This window comes from Choloepus didactylus, chromosome 13, assembly GCF_015220235.1.
Source record: "Choloepus didactylus isolate mChoDid1 chromosome 13, mChoDid1.pri, whole genome shotgun sequence".
Classification (NCBI taxonomy): domain Eukaryota; kingdom Metazoa; phylum Chordata; class Mammalia; order Pilosa; family Megalonychidae; genus Choloepus; species Choloepus didactylus.
The window spans coordinates 47912162-47933110 of record NC_051319.1 but is presented as its reverse complement, the minus strand read 5'-3'; the positions used below and the strand labels follow the sequence as shown (position 1 = coordinate 47933110).

Below are 20949 nucleotides of genomic sequence, written 5' to 3'. Positions count from 1 at the left end.
CAGAGAAATATATGATGGATGATAGGGAGGGAGAGAGGGAGGGAGGGAAAGAAATAATGATGTGACAGCATATTAAAGTTGGTGGATTGAGCTATCGGGGGAGGGGGGTCAGGGTATGATGGAATTCTGTGTATGGGGCTAATATTGTTATTGCAGCTATTCATGTAACTTTGAATTTATTTCAAAAAAAAAAAAAAAAAGATGAGGTCATACTGGAATAGGGCAGGCCCTAATACAATATGGAGGCTGTCTTTGTAAAAAGAGGAGAGTCACAGAGATAGACACAAAAGGAAGAAGGCCATGAGACAACAGAAGCAGAAATTGGAGTTAGGCAGTCACAGTCATGGAATGCCAAGGATTACCAGCCACCAACAGAAGCTAAGAGGTGGCAAGGAAGGATTCCTGACCTTGATTTCAGACGTCTAGCTTCCAGAACTGTGAGACAATAAATTTCTGTGTTATTAACCCACAAAGTATATGGTCATTTGTTACAACAGCCCTAGGAAACTAATATACTATGTTAAAATTCTATAAATCTCCTCAATCATACCAGACATCCAGGGTTGTGATTTTTTATTCACAAAACCAGTTTATTAAAATTATTTTTTGTCCAATAGCTATCTATCAGCTATGTTTTTTTAGTAATTGTGCTGGCTTGGCTATATTATGTCCCCCAAAACGCCATGTTCTTTAATGCAATCTTGTGTGGGGGCAGATGTATTAGTGTTGATTCGGTTGGAATCCTTTGATGAGTGTTTTTCCATGGAGATGTGACTCAATCAACTGTGGGTGAGGCCTTTGACTGGAGAATTTCCATGAAGGTGTTACCCCACCCATTCAGGGTGAGTATTAATTGAATCACTGGAGTCCTATAAAAAAGTTCACAGACAGAAGGAGGTGCTGCAGCCAAGAGAGACATTTTGAAGAATGCACAGGAGCTGAGAGTGGAACACAACCTGGGATCAGCAGATGCCAGTCATGTGCCTTCCTAGCTTACAGAGGTTTTCCAGGCACCATTGGCCTTCCTTCAGTGAACGTATACTTGTGTTGATGACTTCATTTGCACATTTTCATGGCCTTCAGATGGTAACTTTGTAACCAAATAAACCCCTTTTATAAAAGCCAATCCATTTCTGGTATTTTTGCATAATGGCAGCATTAGCAAACTGGAACAGTAATGAATAATGAATTTTGTTTTTATTGCTGGCCTAATTTGCCTTCCTGACCTCAGAATATTTACTTTCATTAAAAGATCTGAAGAAAAAAAATGATTTCTATATTAGCATGTAAAGTAATTCACCTAGGGATAGATGAAGATAGTGAGTGCCTCCTTCTTCCTTCTCACCATTCAAGACAATGAATGACAGGGATGTAGTAAAGTAGGCTGCTTGCCAGAAGTCTTTGCCATCTTTCTTGCTATATCATTCTCAGGGAGTAGCTACTTACCTTTCTTATGAGCTGTATGAAACCTAATCAATTACTTTAGTGGAACTTAGACTTATTAAAAATCTATTAGAACAAAATAGGAAGCAATTGAGCCGAGCAACTACAGCTAACATTTATTGAGTGTTTATATGAAGCACTGTGCTAAGTGTATTATCTAATTTAACAGACACAAGTAAGTGTTGTTATTATCTCTGTGTTATAGGTACGGAAGACTGGCACTTAGAGAGGTTAAGTCATTTGCCCCAAACACAGCTAATTAGTGGGTGAGCCACGATGTAATCCAGTTCTGCTTAATATAAAAGCTCAGGATTTTAACCACCAAATGAGATGTAAAAAAGAAAAAAAAAAAATGCTACCAAAATAAGAAACTACCAGTGCTTTAAATTTATCTCAAACAAACTTGAGATAAGGATTTGGATGCATATGAACTCATCTGGGAGGTGATTCTAAACACAGGGAGGGTGTGAGGAAGTAAGGCTGGGAAAAGAGGTAGCCAATATAGGGTGTGTTCATGAAGAGATCACTTTTGTGCACTCAGTCCTGCAGGGGACCCTCTGAGATACTGTGTAGAACAGTATCTCATCAGAGCTGATGCACTAAGGGGCAAGGAAGCTGGGATATTTATCTACTGACTCTCATCCCTTATTGGTTGACAGTTGTTCCTAAAGTTGTTCCATTAATTCCTGGAAATTCCTGGCCTGTCCCATGGGTGCGCTGAGCAGAGAGACACAGGAGCTTAAGGAAGGGTCATTGGTGTGTTGGGGGGAACTGGCCACTGAACTGGCAGGGGACCTTCAGGTTGGACCCATGGGATATGGGTAGGACACTGACAGTATCTGCTACAGGATATGAATTAGTCCAAAACAATTAGTAACCAGGAACTTTTCTTATTATGTTAGAACAATTCATTTCATAAATAAATGGATTTCTGCCTCAGTGAAATTGCATCATAAAATAAATTAGTTTTTACTCTTTAAATTCCAATTGAAGAAATGCTTATTATTTGAAAAAATTAAAACTGAAATGATAGTCCATTTCTAAGAACATACTAGAATTGATTATAGATTCACATTTTTAAAAATACTTGCAGCATGAGGCTGGCCAACCCAGCGTTGCTCTGGAGAATCACCAACCATTGTCAAATAAGTAATCGTTGCTGTTTCTCATGCTGGAGCCACGTGGAATGTTGTGTGCTTTTGACTGGGTGGCCCTGGAAAATCTGAAAGCCTGCAGTTGTTCAGAAGGATACCTCCCTATCTCTTTAAAGGGCCATCCCTACAGCTTTTCAGAATAAATAACCTTGTAACCTAATGCTTGGGTTTTGTACATCAGACCATTCCAATCAAATCCTCCACATTTGCTGAAAATCAATTCAGTTACTTGTTTCATGATGTAGCAATAAACAAGCAAAGACTCCATTTTATTTACAGAGACTCCATTTTCTTCATATAGGTAACCAAGTGTATTTCAAAACTGAAATAAGCTGTGGTGGTAAACAGCCAAACTACAATTTCCCCAAAGGACAGAGCTTAGGGCTGTTTTAAAATTATTTGTTTCCTTATCATGTGACTATGGTTTTTAATTGATTCTATATCATAGGTTCTAATAAACGTTTTCCATATGCTTCCTGTAGTACAGGATGAGGAGGCCCAAGCCCTTGAATGCTGTGTTATATCTTCGTAATTAGTGAGCTTGCAGGAGGATTAAAGACTAGCAGCTTAAAAATAAAGCATTTGTTATAAAGAAAATGTGATGGTTTGAAGCTGTATGTACCCCAGGAGAGATCATGTTCTTTTAATCCATTCCTGTGGGTGCAGACCTAGTGTAGGTGGGACCTTTTGATTAGGTTATTTCAGTTGAAGCATGCCCCAAGTGGGTCTTAATCCTTTTACTGGAGTCCTTTAGAAGAGAATGAAAGACACAGAGAGGCACACAGAATAGAGGCTCCGGAGAAGCTAAGAAAGAAGCTAAAAGAGAGAAACACGCAGAAGCTCAGAGAGGAAGTCACTGAAGTCAGAAGCTGGAAGCATGTGCCTTCCCATGAGACAGAGGTGTCCCTGATTGCCAGCAGCCTTTCTTCAGGAAGAAGGTATCGTCCTCGTGATGCCTTGATGTGGGCATTTTCATGACCTCAGAATTGTAAACTTGTAAGTTAATACTCCACTGTAAAAGCCAACCTATTTCTGGTATATTGCATTTCATCAGCTTTAGCAAACTAAAACAGAATTTTAAGAGCTACCTTCTAAAAATGTGGAGAGAGTCATTAAGAGGATCTTGAAGAAAAATGGAAAGTTGAGGAGAGATGCCAGTTTAGTATAATAATATTAACCTGAGGGTGTACTCCTGGAAATATTCAATTATAATTATACCTTTGGCTAAAACCCCTTTAGTTTTTTAGTCTTGAGTTTATTTCCTTTACATACCTCAGCAACTGAGTTTATTTAGTAGAGTCTGCAGTTATTGCCTCATAAAAAGAAAGCACCCACAACTCACATTCTTAAGGAAAGAGAGATTGATATTTAATCCAGAGGTGGGTCTTAAAAGACTAAAAGGCCTCAGGGTTTGGAAAATTGAAAACTATACTTGTTGGTGGGAAATATATATTCATACTAAATATATATTTTTTTATCTTCTAATAAAAATGGGCAAAAGATTCAAATTTGCTTTAGGAAGTAATTTTTATTTAATATGAAATTGTCACCATAGATATTATCTTTAAATTGAGAAAAGTGCCTCAAAGATTAATTAGACTGCTAAGAATGACTAATAAGTAAACCTACAACTTCTCTAATAATAATGATAAAAAAGAATGACTAACACAAGACTATACCTTTTGTTCCATCATAATCAAAGTCAAAGTTATATTTCTAATTTAACATTTAGTATTTGAACTCATCTAAGTGGCTTATCCTTTGAGAACTGAGGGAATGTTTTCATTCTCTCTGAAAGTTCATTAAGGAGAAACCTAATCTAAAACCGCCAGCATTTGTACCCCATGCACATGAGATTATTCTTGATTATTTCTCTACCAGTCTGCTTTGTATCCACTCATTTCTTAGGTCGCATCACAATTTATTTTAATAATTTGTCTAGGTCAGGACATTGGGAATACAGAATGTATTATCCCATCCTTTGTAACTGGTATCACCAGTTTCACCATTGGAATTATTATTATACAGGATTATTTGGCCACTAATGTATACTTAACAAATATAGCTAAATACTTGAGGAAGGAAAAAAAAACCAATCCTCTAGAAACAATAATATAGTCATTCTCCAAATTGATATAAAAATTTTTTAATCTCTTGTTAGGAGTTGGACAAGACAACTAATCTCAGAGTCTATCTTATTTATTTTCTAGGTTAAAAAGACAAGATCTAACCATGTTGGTATGGGCAGGAAAGCAGGACTTCATTTCCTATCACACTATGTCTATGTTAATGAAAAAAAAAAGCTCCAGCATATACATGTTTAGGATTTTACATTTTCATCATGTTACTTCCATAACTATACAGACAAGGAAGTTTCATATAGTGTCAATTATGAGTTCTTATTTATAGATAAAAAAAATTATTGCTTTTCTGTCCTCTATCATTTGCTTCCTTTTCAATTATTAGCACAAACATTTCTGTTGGTGGGTTTTAACCCAGACATGCTCTTTGAATTAGCTTTCTTCTGCTGTCTTTGGCAGCATCCCTCTCTTCCAAAGAATGTAATGCATTTATTAAATTCTGCGCATTCCATTTTTTCCATTAAGCTTGTAGTTGCTGGAGGAAGCCTTGTGTACCTGCTACTACTCTGTAGCCTAACTGTAATCACACAATCTCATTTTCTGAAGAAATTTAGAGTTTGAAGATACCTAGTTTATAAATTAGATAAAACAAAGAATTTATAAATGTTTTTGATTGTTCAGTTATCTTTTTTTTTTATTTTGAAATAAATTCAAAGTTATATGAACAGTTGCAAAAACAATACTACCCCATACACAGAATTCCATCATACCCTGACGCCTCCTCCCCCGGTAGCTCAATCCACCAACTTTAACTTGCTGTCACATCGCTATTTCTCTCCCTCCCTTCCTCCCTCCCTATCATCCATCATCTATTGCTCTGTCGTCTGAACATATGAGAGTTAGCTGCACACATCCTTGAGCATTCACTATAATTCACGTATACACTTCCCATGAACAAGAACATTCTTTCATGCAATCCCATTAAGAGCAGCTAAGAAGTACAATAGATTCAACAATGATAAAAAGCTTACATTCTATATTTCCTTTTCCTTATGTCTCAACTGTGTCCCTTTGAGCCACCTGTCCTCTATCCTCCTGTCCCATCCAAGTTCATCCTTAGTATTCAATTGTCATCTAGTTAGACTGACTTCTTTTTTTTTTTTCCAGTTTTGGTAACCTATATACAGCCTAAATCTTCCCATTTCACTCCCTCCCTAGCCTTTCATTAGTGGGATTAATCACATTTAGAATGCTGTAATGTCTTTCCCACCATCCATTACTAGAAATTTCCATTCACCTCAAACAGCAACCCTACACTCATTTCTTAACTCCCCATTGCCCCTTCCCCCATTTCTCTTAACCCAAACTCTACTTTTCATTTCTATGGTTATATTCTCTGATAATTTCTTTGTGTTTACTGTGGGGCTTAAAATTAACCTCTTAAATCCATATCAGTCTTGTTTTTCTTTGATACCACATTCACTTCAATAGGACACATAAACTATGTTCCCATACTCCTTCATTCCCCCACCTTTATATAGTTGTCTAAAATTACATATTTTACATTGAGTTCAAAACCACTGATTTGTCCTTAGAGTTTGCATATTTTATATCATGTAGGAAGTAAGTAGTGGAATTACAGTTCAAAAATTATTGACTTCTATTTGTATTCCATTGTGGTTGGAGAATGTGCTTTGAGTATATTCAATGTTTTTTTTCAAATTTCTTCAGGCTTGTTTTATGTCCCAGCTTATGGTCCCTTCTGGAGAAAGATCTGTGATCACTAGAGAAAAATGAGTGTCCTGGTGATCTGGGATGTAAGGTACTATGTATGTCTGTTAAAATTCTCTCTCTCTCTCCTTTCTTTGTTTCTCTGTTGGTAGGGCTCTCTTTAGTATCTCAAGTAGGGCAGGTGTTTTATTAGCAAAATCTCTCAGCATTTGTTTGTCTGTGAAAAATTTAAGCTCTCCCTCAAATTTGAAGGAGAGTTTTGCTGGATAAAGTATTCTTGGTTGGAAATTTTTCTCTCTCGGAGTTTTAAATATGTCATGCCACTGCCTTCTTGCCTCCATGGTTGCTGCTGAGTAGTCACTACTTACTCTTATGTTATTTCCTTTGTATGTGGTGAATTGCTTTTCTCTTGCTGCTTTCAGAACTTGCTCCTTCTCTTCAGTATTTGAGAGTCTGATCAGAATATGTCTTGGAGTGGGTTTACTTGGATTTATTCTATTTGGAGTTCGCTGGGCATTTATGCTTTGTGTATTTATATTGTGTAGAAGTTTGGGGAAGTTTTCCCCAACAATTTCTTTGAATACTCTTTCTAGACCTTTACCCTTCTCTTCCCCTTCTGGGACACCAGTGAGTCTTAAGTTTGGACGTTTTATTTTATCTATCGTATCCCTGAGATCCATTTCGATTTTTTTCTCCATTCTTTCTTTTGTTCTTTCATTTTCTGTTCTGTGGGCTTCTAGGACACTGAGATGTTGTTTGGCTTCCTCTAGTCTTGTATTGTGAATATCCAGAGTCTTTTTAATTTGGCCAACAGTTTCTTTTATTTCCATAAGATCTTCCATTTTTTTATTTACTCTTGGTATGTCTTCTTTATGCTCTTCTAGGGTCTTCTTTATGTAGCTTATATCCTGGGCCATGGTCTTCTTGATGTCCTTTAAATCCTTTGCCATGTTTTCGTTCCTCGATTGTAGATCTTTGATTAATTTTGTGAGGTATACTGTATCTTTCGATATTTTGGTTTGTGTGTTTGGAGTTGGATTCTCCATATCTTCTGGTTTTATCATATGCATTAAGATTTTCTGTTGTTTTTGGCCTCTTGGCATTTGTTTTGCTTGATAGGGTTCTTTCAAGTTGTATCAAAAAAAAGGGGATATCGATCTAATTTTTCAGAGACGGTTTAGTGATGTACACTTTCTCTAAGTAACCAGCAGATGGCATCTGTGAGTCACCTATATCCCTCGAGTCTGTTCTCAACCTTTTTTCCGCTTTGTGTGGGGAAATGATTCTTGTGGGTTCTGCTGGAGAACTCAGTTTGGGTGTGTTGCTGGAGCTGTCCGCTCTGAATGTGGGGCATGTGTATGGGTAGCCAGGGAGGAAGGGCAGTTCTAATGTTCAAATCCCCCAGGATCCCGGAGATTCAAGGCCGCCGCACAAGTCTAAGCCTTCATTTCACTTCAGCCCCAGCCTCTCTCTCTCGCTGATCCATAAACCACCAGACTTGGCGTAGCATCCCTGGGTTCTCCAAGCGGATCCTCCTTCCCAGCCACACTCCTCCAGTAGCTCAGCCAAAGGAAGGCTGTGCTACGTCATCAGTGCGCACCGTCCCACAAGAGAAGCCCCGGGCCGCCGGGCCGTGCGGCGGCACACTCCCAGCCCAAAGCAAAAATGGCCGAGCGGGGCATCTCAGCCCCCTCCTCCTCGCACCGTTCCTCCTTCCCAGCTCTGGGACAACTGGCAGGGCTTTGGGCTGTGGGCACGGCCCCGAGCAGGAGTTTATCCAGCCCTCTGGGGGCTAGCTGTAGCCGCGGGGTTTCTTTCTGCTTCCGGCTCTCCCCTCTGTTCTCCCAAACCCAAGGGTATCTGCTGTGGGCTATCTTCCCGACCAGACAGCAAGAGGCCAGCCCAGCCCCTTCTTGCTGTGTTTTACTGCATGGTTACCACAATTGCTACTGGAGCTGCTCCTTTTTTTTAAAAAAAAAAAAAACAGCCAGCTGGTCTCCAAATGCTGAATCCTGGCTTCCCCAGCCCGCCACACGGCTGCGGGTCTTCCAGCTAGCTTACTCACTCGTTTCAGAATGCCGACTCCCGGTTTCACCAAGTATATGGCCCCTCTGGAGCTAGGAGCCCTCATCCAGTTGGTGCATCGCTGTAACCAGTATTCTAGGTCACTTTCTGGTTTTTAGCTAGTGTTTTTCACGGAGGCGTTTTTTTCGCCCTTTCTCAGCTAGCTGCCATCTTAGTTCCCCCCTATCTTTTTTTTTTTTTTTTTTTTTTTTTTTTTTTTTTTTTTTTTTTTTTTTTTTTTTTTTTTTTTTTTTTTTTTTTTTTTTTTTTACATATTTAATCAATTTTTAATCGATTAATAGACATTTACATTAATATTCCAGATTTTAAGGGATTAATAATTCACAATTCAAAAAATGAAGAATATCTCTTGTAAAAGGGCCTGTTAAATACTAAGAGAGTCCTCAAACGAGCATCAATAAGAGCAGAGGTGGGGTTAAAAGATGAAGAAAGTAACATATTCAAAATTAGGAAAGATGCCAGATTTGAATTTACAGGGTAGTTTTCTATTTAAGTTGTAACAATATATTGAAAAGATTACCATTAAAATTTAATTTCTCTATTCTCAAACTAAAAACATAATGTGGAATAACCTCCTGAGGGTAAGTAGGCAGCTGCGTTGCTTTCCAATACTTAGGAGAGACCTTGGGAGGCAGCGTGCGAGGCTGAAGGGGAGGGCGAAGTGCCGATCACATGATCAGCAATGACTCAGCTGATAATCTGACCTCCAAAGAACAGGCATAGTATCAAATTGAGAATTTATCTCAAAATACAAATAAAGGCACTAATGAATTACAGTTCGCCTTTTTCACCCGGCAGTACTGCGTAACTGGTTTACCATGAACGTCAGAATTGGCGCTTCAGTACTGGATACCTGTGTGAGTCAGCACATTCTCTTGGAGTAAAAGATAACTGGCTTTCATACTACTGTAACAAAAGGTATCTAAAGAGAACTTATAAAATACTTTTAAAAAATTTTACATAAATTTCCTGGTTGAACTTTTACAAAATGTTCAGTCAATCAACGTTCAAACACAGATTTTGGCACAAAATCTAGTTGCATGCTGATTTCATCTTCAACACACAGTTAACATAAATCATTTCTAGTGCAAAACTAACATATTTTAAAAAAGAATTTAGAAAACAAAATAAATTGTATCTTAAAAATTAAATAGCAAATTTGAGTATATACTAGTAGTTGTTTGACAAAATACAATTGACTAGTAAAAACACTTTTGATATAATGCTGATGTGGTAATACAAAAAATAAACATATAATTTGCTTGAGGAAAATTGAGCCAGCCAATCATACTATGTAGAAGGCAGATAATCATTTCATAATAAGAATGGTTACAGAAGTACTGAATATGCTTCTTTTCAAAACAAGACTTAAAAGAATTACCTTTAATATAGACAGCTGAACTATATAACCAAGATAGAAATTCAGGCAAAATGTGCTTTAGGTAAAAGGTGTTTTTCAATAACTTTCCCTCCACCCCACCCACATCCATACCCCACAAAGCATCCATACTATTTTATGTCTCCTTTGTTCCCATGTTACTGATTATGAATTATGTTTAAAAAAAAATAAAAAAAGCTTATTCTCTACCTGTACAGAATCACTAAGAAAAAGGTTAAAAAAAAAAGTCAAACCATTAGTTCCCAAAGTCTAGAAAGCTTTACTTTCGACATTTTTCAGTTCTAGGGTATGCTACCACTAAACAGAAATCAGAAAATGTTACCACATTAAATTAGACTAAATATAATAAATCAGTACACTTGAAAACAAGGCAAAATTTAAATCAATATACAAATAAAATATTAAAATTAAGCCATGACTCTGAACAGGTATTTTGATATTCTTATGAACACGGAATCTTATTTTTTGACCCAAATTAAAAAATACTGCACAATGAAGTATTATTCTCTAAGTATGCATTTTAACCTTTTCATTATTGCAAACTCAAACATCTGAAAAAAGCAGGATTGAAACTACTATGCTTGTCCTTCCCTCTTAATTTAAGGTACGCAATGTGTAGATTTTTCTTCCTTAGAAAAACTGTCTTGTGACTTAATGCTATCCAATACACTTCTGATAGATTGGGACTTTTTCCTCTTTCTAAACTTATAAGTTGTTAGTGTATTAACTTTGAGTCTTGAAGTAATAGTCTAAAAACTAGGATTAAACTCTGCAGTTGCCTATAATCCAGCAAAAAATATTACAACAGGAAGCATAACTATAAATATGACAATGTTTCTAGCCTATTATACTACACCCTCAAATGGATGTAAGGAACGCCACGTGGTACAGTAAGTAATATGCTGCTGGTGGTAGAAATGTTATTACAGATGCAGGTATTCTTCAAAATTTATGAAATAAAATGAACTGTTTATATTTCTGTTTTAGTTCTTGCTCAAAATATAGTATTTACAGATATGATGCCCCTAGCAAATAGATTTTTGAAGCTTTTGCTGATAATAAAGTTGTCTGTAATTGATAGTAATAACATCCCAGGTATTGTTTCCATTTTAGCGCTGGTATGCTTTAGTAATGTCATATAGTTATGTTTGCCTTGGATAATGTGACATTCTTAACATGAGATTTATCCAACAGCATTCATCATCAAAGCTGGGATTAGTTTCTGACCAAATGTGAATAAAGGGTCACTTCTCGCTCTCCAGTCACAGGCCGAAGAGTGACCTTCATTCTTTCAGATAAATAATCTACTTAATTTCCATGCTAATAGCAACGCAAAATTATTCCATGATTTGCAATACGGTGGGGGAGTCACTCATGTAAAGGCAAATTCTTGTGATGTTTAGTCTTTGCGTGTGTACCCTCCAGGCGGCTTCCCCCACTTGTTACAAGTTCTGTCCACACGATAAGTGGTTTACGGAGGAAGCAAATGTGCAGAGCCAGAGAAGTTTGCAAGAGGTACCTGATGATTTCCACTATGACTCTATCAAATTAGTAATTAATGGGGGGTGGGCATTGGGATCAATAAACGAAAGGGTCGTGACAATACTTCAGAAAACGTTGAATACATAACAAACACTTCTCACGAGGCAGTCTTTGAATAATTAGAATAGCAGTCAGAAGAATTTGTTGCTGAAAACATAGTCATACATTATGCTCATCCAACTGAAGATTAGTGCATTAAAAAAAAGTTAAAAACTCTTTTATGTTTCCATTTCAGCTGCACTTGATTCAAGTGTCGCTTGCAGAGGTTTGTGTTGTTATAAATTAAACATGCTGCTGCCTCAGCAGCCAAAGGTGCCGGGGAGAGTGTCCAGGTCCACAGAATAAATAAAGCAGTCTCTCTCGAGCGGAACAGTTATCTCACACCAATCCGGGAGCTCATCCACTCAAGACCTTGGCATAACCCTTCTCCCGTCAGGGCGCAGCAGGACTGGATGTGCCAGGGGTGGTCCCTGATGGAGCTAAGGGTGAGGTACTTAGAGATCTCAGCTGCTGTCATACAGCCTTTCATATCCTGCTTATTTGCAAAGATAAGGACTGCAGCCTTCCGTAAATCCTCATGAGCCAGCATTCTGTATAATTCTTCTTTTGTAATAGCTAGTCGTTCCCGGTCAATGCTGTCAACAACAAGAATGATGAACTCCGTGTTGGAGTAGTAGGTGTTCCACGAGGCGCGCAGGGACTCTTGGCCCCCGATGTCCCACATGAGGAAATGTGTGTTCTTCACCACGATCTCCTCCACATTGCTTCCTATGGTGGGAGAGGTGTGAACCACTTCTTTCATCAGGAACTGATAAAGAATGGTGGTTTTCCCTGCGTTATCCAGTCCCACTATGATTACTTTGTGTTCTTGGTTACAGAAGAGGCTCCACAGCTTCGCGAAGAGGAGCCCCATCACGAGCCCGCGCTGGCCGCGGGCCTCTGGCAGCAGGTGCCGCGGGGACCGAGGCGCGGCTTAGAGCCCGACGGGCCGGCAGCCCGTCCCAAGCTGCGGCGCCGGCCCGGAGAGCCCTTTGTTCGAGCGCGTTGAGCCCAACGCCGACCCCCCCTATCTTTTTTAAAGAAGGACAAGACACAGCTCTGTGAACCTTACTTTCCTCACCTGTATAGTTATGGGGGTTAAAATATACAATATCTAAGGTTCCTTTCAACTCTAACATTCTAGGTCATAGGCTCTGAGGTCAGAATTCTGATTATTTCTTTACTGATTGTGTGACCTTGGGAAAGTTATTTAACCTTTCAGTTAATGAGGATAATAATAATACCTACCTAATTGGGTTGCTATACAAATTAAATAAGTTAATGCATGTAAAGTCTATTGAACAGTGCTGGGCACATAAATAACCTTTAATAAAAATTATCTCCTATTATTATTTTATAATATCCTCATTTTGTAAGAAGATACTCATTTTGTCATTTAGTCATTCATTTGTTTATTTAATAAATATATATTAAATACTCACTCTGTACCAGGTACTGTACTAAGGATTTTTTTTTAAAAGTCAAATAAGAGATTAGTCCTGATCATGCGGGTCTTAGCATCTGATAGAGAAGCAAAACAAGTAAATGATAAATTACAATTCAATGCAAGTCCTTAGTAGAGGAAAGAAGCTTGGACATGGAGCAGGGCGTTGTGAGAGGTTTATGGGATGGATGAAATCATGTCTAAGTTACATCCCAAAGTTGCACGAGTAAGAGCACAAGAGTAGCACCGGAGGTATGGATTGGGGAATGGAAGGAGTGAGGCGTTCCATGTCAAGCAAAGACTCAGATGCACGAAACAGCATAGTGTATTTAAAACTGTAGATGGCTCTGTGTGTCTGGAGAGGAGAGTGCATGTGATGAGTGGCAGATAAAGCTAGTGAGGTAGACAGGGGCCAGCATGTAAGGAAAGAGCAGAGGAAGGGAAACCTGGGAAGAAGACTGAGAAGGAGTAGCTCGTGACGGAGGAAGAAAATCAAGTCATGTAATAGAAGATGAGGGAGGAGAGGACCTACTGTGGAACATGGAGAGGGAGTGTCAACTGTGTGTAATGCAGCAGGGAACTTAAGTATTACATTTTCCTTCTTTTTCTTCTTTCTTTTGGAGTAACTGAGTTTTTTTACAGTTTCCATTTTATCTTCACTATTGACTTATTAGCTACACTTCTTTGTTTTGTTGTTTTCTTAGTGGTTCTGAGGCAGGAGTGGGAAATTTTTCTATAAAGGGCCAGGCAGTAAATATTTGAGGCCTTGTGGGCCATACACATATGTAAACTGATGGGCTTGGCTGTGTTTCAATAAAACTTTATTTACAAAACAGGTCAAAGGGCAAATTTGGCTCCTCGTCTATAATTTTCTGACCTGCTCCAGGGTTTTCAATTAAAACTGTAACATTTCACAGCATACCTTTAAATAATGTTATGCTGCCTAAGATATATTTTAAGAGCTTGTCTACAATATACTTCTATTTTTCTCCTCTTCTACTCTGAGCTTTTGTCTTTCCTGCTTTGTGTCATATTGTTATAAAGTTTATTCTACATACATTAAAAAATCTACAATTCACAGCTATTATTTTTGCTTACAAAATTATTTTTAAAATGTATTTTAAATGAGAAAAAAAGCACTATTTAAAATTTTATGCATAGATTTACCTTTCTGGTGCCATTTCTTTGTCTGGATCCAAACTGCCATCTGATATCATTTTCTTCTGACTCCTCTGGGCTTGGGATGGCTGGAACTGCTCGGGTTGGGCAGGTGTTTGTGTTCCCTTTGCATGGCTTGCTTGGGCTTCCTCACAGCATCGTGGTCTCAAGGTAGTCAGAATTTTTGCATGGTGGCTAGCTTATCCCAGTGAAGGTGTTCCAAGAGTGAGTTCCTCAGAGATCCAGGAAGAAACTACTAGGATTTTTAAATTAGTCTTGGAGGTTATGTAGTTTCATTTCCATTGCATTCTACTGCATGGGTCACCCCAGATGAGGGCTGCACAGGACTTGAATATCAGGTGCATTGTTTATTGGGAGACCAATCTTGAAGACAAACTGCCAAAGTTCCTAATAACAATAAGGATTTCTAGGAGGAAAAGATCATTGGGTAGGACTGTCAGCAAAGACATTTCATTGAAGAGGAGGACTTAAGTAGGGCTTTGAAGGATGTGTGGGTTCCATCCATGAAGAGAAAAGTGCTCATGGTGAAATGAGTGCATTGTCTCAGGAGGATCTGGATTTGAATGTTATTTCTTCCACTTATTAGTCATGTGTCTTTGGGTTATGAGGGGCAGGGGATAGGTAGTGATAATGTGCTAAAATATTAGAGGCTTATAAAAAAAGAAGCTAATGCTGTTACTCACAAAGGGACAACATTCCAAACTCTGTAAAAATAAGAGCCAAAAACTATATTAAGGGTATACCAAAAGAACTTCAGCATTCAGTGATATTCAGAATGGATTTGTTCCTCTATACATAATACATCCCCCCGCCGCCACCAGTTGCTTTTAAGATTTGTTCTTCACTATGTAATGTGCTCCTCCCCTTTTTAAATGGCCACTTTTAAGATTTTTCTCTTTATCACTTATTTCCAGCAATTTAACTATGATGTGCTTTGGTGTTTGTACTAGTATCCCATTGTTGCTGTAATAAATCACCACAAGTTCGTGGTTTAAAACAATACAAATTTATTATCTCATAGTGCTAAAGGTCAGGAATCCAAAAATGGGTCCCATGAAACTAAAATCAAGGTCTTGGAAGAGATGCATGCTTGGATGTGAGCCTTCCTTGCATCACTCTGTTCTCTGTATCCATCATCACATCTTCTCTAACTCTGACTCTCTTGCCTCCCTCTTAGAATTGTGATTACATTGGACCCTCCTGAATAATCCAGGATACTCTTGCTCTCAAGATCCTTAACTTAATCACATTGGCAAAGTCCTTTTTGCCATGGAAGGTAATTTATTCTCAGGTTCCAGGGTTTAGGACTTGAACATCTTTGGAGAACCATTATTCTGCTTACCATGGGTGTTGTTCTGTTTTGTTTATTTCTTATATTTCTTCACTTGAAGTTTGTTGAGTGTCTTGCATTTAGGGGTTTATAGTTTTCATTAAACTTGGGAAATCTGGGGCCATTATTAAATATTTTTTTCCATTCTGCAGCCCACTATTTCTTCTGACTCCAATACCTGTATGTTAGACTGCTTGATATTTTCTCATGGGTCACTGATGCTATATTCCTTTTATTTAGTCATTTCTTCTCTTTGTGGATAGTTTCTATTGCTATGTCTTTAAGTCCAGTGGTCTTTTCTTCTGCAGTGTTTAACCTGCTATTAATCCCATACAGTGCATTTTTCATTTCAGATATTGTATTTCCATTTCTAGAAGTTCCATTTAGGTATTTCTTATATTTTCAATTTATCTTCTCATCTTGTTCATGGTTTCCTCTACCTAATTGAACATATGGAATATATTTATAATAGCTGTTTTAATGTTGTTGTCTGCTGATGCTAATATATGTGTGACTGACTTTCTTTTAACAAAGGATCATATCTTCCTGCTACTTTGCATGCCTGGTAATTTTTCATTGAATTCCAGACATTTTGAATTTTATGTTGTTGAGTGTTGTATTTTGTTGTTTTCCTATTACTATTTTTGGGCTTTGTTTCAAAAAAAAAATAGTTAAGTCACTTTGAATTAGTTTTCATCATTTTGAGGCTTACTTTTAAGTTCTGTCTGATTTGGACCAGAACAGCCTTTAGTCCAGAGCCAATTTGGCCTCACCAAAAAGACAATAGTTCTTTGAGGGGTCTACCTGATGCCCCTATGTATTAGGAGATCTTTTCATTCTGGCTGGCATGAAAATGACTTACCCCTAGCTATGTGTGAATCCCACTTATTTCTTTCTGTTGGTTCATTCCATGACCTTGCAGAGTTTCCTTACATGCATGCTAATTCAGTTCTGTATTCAACTGAAGATTTTTTATGTTTTATGCCTCTGCAAATCTCTGGATCTCTCTCTATCTCTTTGCAGCTCCCTTCTCTCCATTATTTTGCCCCACAGATTCTAGCCACATTGGATTCTCTGGACTTTCAACTCCATGAAACTGCCAGGTCCTGTTTGGTTTCCCAGCCTGCCCTGCAGCCTCTCCAGGCTTGGATAATCGTAGGACTCTTCTTTGCAGATTACATTTCTGTACTGCCTATTGTATAATGATGGTTTAAAATATTTTGTCTGGTTTTCTAACTGTTTAAGATGGGAGGGCAAATTTCAGTCCATGGACAAAAGCTTTCAGTATTTTTTTAAGTACAAATGTATATTAAACATATGTATTCATTTAATGGAATGGTTTATCAGTGTTTATAGAGCCATGCCCTCAAAAATATTTTTTAAGAGAAGAACTATGTCAATACTGGTTTCTACTATCCTTAATTCCACAATAGCTGTGTCTATATATGAAATGCCAATCTCAATAGGGAGCAGGTAGTATATTAACAGTCTCACTCTTCCTCTCCAATCTAATGAGATTTAAAAATTATTTGAGAATATAGCTCACAATAACCCCTTAATTCTGTATCCTGCCCCTCACTCCCCTTACCACATTACTCGAATCCCTAGGGTTGAATTTCCATGGTCCTCTCTGTACACTGTGACCCTACCCCATGATCACAGCTGATTGGAGCAGAGCTGGACCAATTAGTGAATAGAAATAGGGAGAGGAGATTAGATGGATATATATGATAGATAGATATAGATAGATGATAGTTATAGATAGATGATAGATTAGATTAGATAGAGAGGGTGCAAGAGACTAAGGGTGATAAAGAGAGCTTCAGAGTCTGTGTGCCTGGACTCTTAACAGGAGCTGGCAGTTGCCACATTCTTTGGGACTGAGGTTAGACAGCCAGCAATCACATAGAAAGAAGGCTACAGTAGATGTTCAATGAGAAACAATGAAGGCAGAACATAGCCAGGGTTCCTGATGCGTTTCCTGTTTCTGGTTCTAGTCCCTTCCTTCATTTCTGCCCTTGAGCCCTATGATACCCCTTTGTACCTCTCTCTTTTGCTAAAACTAGCTTGCAGAAGTTTGTTACTCTTCAACAGACCTGGAATTTGGGTTGCCCAGGGCAGATGACTGGGCTTCCACATTGCTGACTGAGTCTCCTTTGCTGCCAGTCAAGTCTGGGCAAGAACCCTTGTCCTCTGATTTGAAGCTCTTTCCACTTGTGTGCTCCTGTTTCAGGACTTTCTTTTTTTTCGTTGGGTCTTGCTTTCCTGTCTCTCTCACATCTCAGCTTCTGGGCTCCTGAAGTCCTGCCCCCAAACCTCAGTGACTGCAGCCTCTCTGATTTGTCTGTGTACTGACCTCTAGGGCAAAGCTTGTCTGACTCAAGGTCTAGCCATCCAGAACTCCTGGCTCTTGTGCCCCTGGCTGAGTGGGACCTGTCACATAACACAGTGGAAGCTGCCACTCTTCCTACATGCAAAGTCAGACCCAAAGGTGATACAGATTTTTCTTCTGATAACTTCTGAGACAAAGCAGGCTGCAGTACTTTTTAATATTCTTCTTTCCAACCCAGCCAAAGTTGTCAGAGGAACTCAGCAGTGAGAGAGGGAACACCATTCATCATGGCTCCTTTTTTTCTTTCAAGAGAGTACCTAGCTAATGCCAACCTATATAAAAAGGTATAATCGAACACATTAATAATGAAGACTGAATTGTGCTATTTTCCAGGGTTGCAGACACACTGAAAACTGGCACTTTCAGAATAAAAATGGACGAGTGTTGCCTCCTATATCTTGAGTATGCATTATTATTAGAACTCATTTTTTCTTTTACGCACTCACCTTTCTCTCCAGCTGATCATAAATTTGCTAAGCCCTGACATAAAACAATTTTTAGCAAGAGGGTGCATGAGGGAAGTCATAGGGGGTTATTAAAGTAGTAGAGAAAAAACTAAATATTGCTGAACAGGTCATACATAAATGAATCTTAAAAATGAGCAGTTAGATAGCCTGAGTACTGATTAGAAAAATCAAAAAGTTAGAAGATTCCATGTGAATTGGGATTAAAACTATTAAACTCTTTCATGAATTTTATCCATACTCCATAGATACAAAGCTCTTTTAAATAAGAGAAACTTTTTGTGTTTCTATTGTTGCAGTTATTTTTTCATTTTATCATCTGAAGAGTCAAGACCACTTGGTGTCATGTAATAATATTGTTTTCCATCCAACCCAGAAAGGTATTAAAATAAAAAGTACATTGTAGCCAACTTTTAAAATAAATGACTATAATCCTCAAATTCCACTTAAAGCATTAAGAAAAAGTGGCCAAGGAAACGAACAGACGATGAAGAAATGCAAATGTCTAATAAAAACTGTGTGTGAAAATATGGTCAACCCTTTTAACAATCAAAGTTGAAAATTAATATCACAACATGGTACCTTTTTTTCTTCATCAAATAAAAATGTTTTTAAAAGATAATACTTGATACTGGTAAGCTACATTGAAATAGTCACTAACATATAGCTGATAGTGTAATTTCATGAAGTCTTTTTCAGAATAATTTTGGCAATGGATATGAAGAATATTAAACAAATTTATTCCTTTGATCCAGGAATTTCACTTAGGGATTTCTATTCTAGGAAATAATCTGAGATATGGAGAAAGAAAGATTAATGGACAAAGATGGTCATAAGAGCAAACATCTATAAAATATTTTGTATCAGAATAATTTTTTTTTTTTTTTTTGCAGGAATTAGTATACCCTTTTAATTTGTTTGAAATATTTTTAAGATTTAAAAAGGGTTAAGTTTGTGATTCCTAATAGGAAAACATTATCTCAGTGAATATCCTAATTGCAAACCACTGTAAAATATGTCAGCTGCATTTGGGGTAAAGGGGTAGGGATTATCTTCAAAGCACCCCAGCTTTCTTGATGAGAAGGTCAGAGGTACACTGGTTTGTTATTATTGCGACATCCATTAAGCGATCTAGGTTGCTCTTCCTTCAGCAAAAGCTTTATTTGTCACAAGGGCATTACGCTTGACCTCCAAATTTGGCTGACAATTTACTGATGAGATTCATAACCTTTGGGTTGCTCTGATATTTTGACATATTTGCTGGATTCTGGGCCACATCCTGGAAAGCCACCATAACTTCTGGATCCTGCATGGCTGCAAGAACCTCTGGATCACTAAGAATTTCATTGAGTCCAGGCATTCCTGCCATTCCAGGCATTCCTCCAGGAAAGCCACCTGGAAAAGAGCCATACTGAGCTCCTGATTGTCGTCTGGCTTCTTCTTCCCTCTGGGCTCTCTCATGTTCTTCCCGAGCCTTCTTAACTCTTTCTATTCTTTCTTTGATCTCTCGCTCCTCACGTTTTCGCTCATACTTTCTCCGATGTTCTGAAATTTTCTGGGCCCTCGGTTGAACTTCTTTCAGCATTGCACTAGCATCTTCATCATAATCCAGTTTACAAGCAAGGGCAAGATCATGGGCTGCCTCTTCCCAGTGGCCCAGAAGTCTGTGTGCTTTCCCTCGCCACTTGTAAGGCTGAGCGGAATCAGGATTTATTTCAATAGCTCTGTCACAGTCTCGGATGGCAGCATTTGGCTTCTGTAATTTGATGAAGACACTGGCCCTCTTGGCATACAGAATAGCCAAGCGAGGATTCAGCTTAATGGCATCTGTGAACAAGTTGATGGCTTTCTGTAGTTCACCATCACTTAGGGCATCAATGGCAGCCACTTTCTTATCATTTGCCTGATCCATCATCTCCTCAGTTATCTCTACAGCTTCATCTCCCATTTCTTGAGGCGCATCAGTGTCTGGTTCAATAACTCCTTCATTGTCAATTTCTAGATCACTTTCCTCACTTGATGGTTCTTCTGTCTTTATGTTTTCCTCTGACTTCTTACTATCTGTTTTCTCCTCCTTGATATTTTCTTCTGCTTTAGCTTTAGGAGTAGCAGGTGGTATTTTACCACCCATGCTCTCCACCCACTCTCTCAGGAAGCGCATTTCCTCGGTGTGCAGAACGCTCGGGTCTTGCTTACACATTTTCACGAAGGCCCGAAGCTCGCTCACTTTGCGGGGATCCATGGTTCCGAAGCAGCGTGAAGAGAAGGGCGCGGCCGAGAAAGGTACGGTCCGATTGCAGGCCCGAGCGCTAGCACAGCGTGACCGCGTAGAAGGGCTGTCAGAATAATTTTAGCTCCAAGTACCAGTAACCTTGACTCCAACTGGCTTATATAAAGAAGAAATTTAACTCACTTAACAGGAAGTAAAGAGGAGGAGGTGGGCTTCAGGATGCATCTTCAGTGAATCATCAATGTCATCGAAGAACTAGGTTTCATCCAGCTCCTCTGCAGTCCTTAAAGCTGGCAGGAATAAGATGGCTGCAAGTCCAGAATTCACAACATCTACAGAAGAAGAGAGATCATCTCTTATGGTCCTGTCTCAGATGTGAGAAAAATTTCCCCCAAATCTCTCCATCAGAACACCGCTTCATGTCTTATTGGCTAGA

General features: G+C 38.5%; 2 protein-coding genes across 2 annotated transcripts; both read right to left on the bottom strand.

Annotated features, from left to right (window-relative positions):
- Nucleotides 1-9407: 9407 nt before the first annotated feature.
- Nucleotides 9408-12490, bottom strand: LOC119507991 (ADP-ribosylation factor-like protein 5B). Its single transcript, XM_037801393.1, has one exon. The coding sequence runs from the start codon at nucleotides 12346-12348 to the stop codon at nucleotides 11809-11811; it is 540 nt and encodes a 179-aa protein (XP_037657321.1). The 5' UTR covers nucleotides 12349-12490; the 3' UTR covers nucleotides 9408-11808.
- A 6689-nt stretch (nucleotides 12491-19179) lies between these two features.
- LOC119508017 (hsc70-interacting protein-like) lies at nucleotides 19180-20614 on the bottom strand. Its single transcript, XM_037801440.1, has one exon. The coding sequence runs from the start codon at nucleotides 20523-20525 to the stop codon at nucleotides 19461-19463; it is 1065 nt and encodes a 354-aa protein (XP_037657368.1). The 5' UTR covers nucleotides 20526-20614; the 3' UTR covers nucleotides 19180-19460.
- Between the last annotated feature and the right edge of the window lie 335 nt (nucleotides 20615-20949).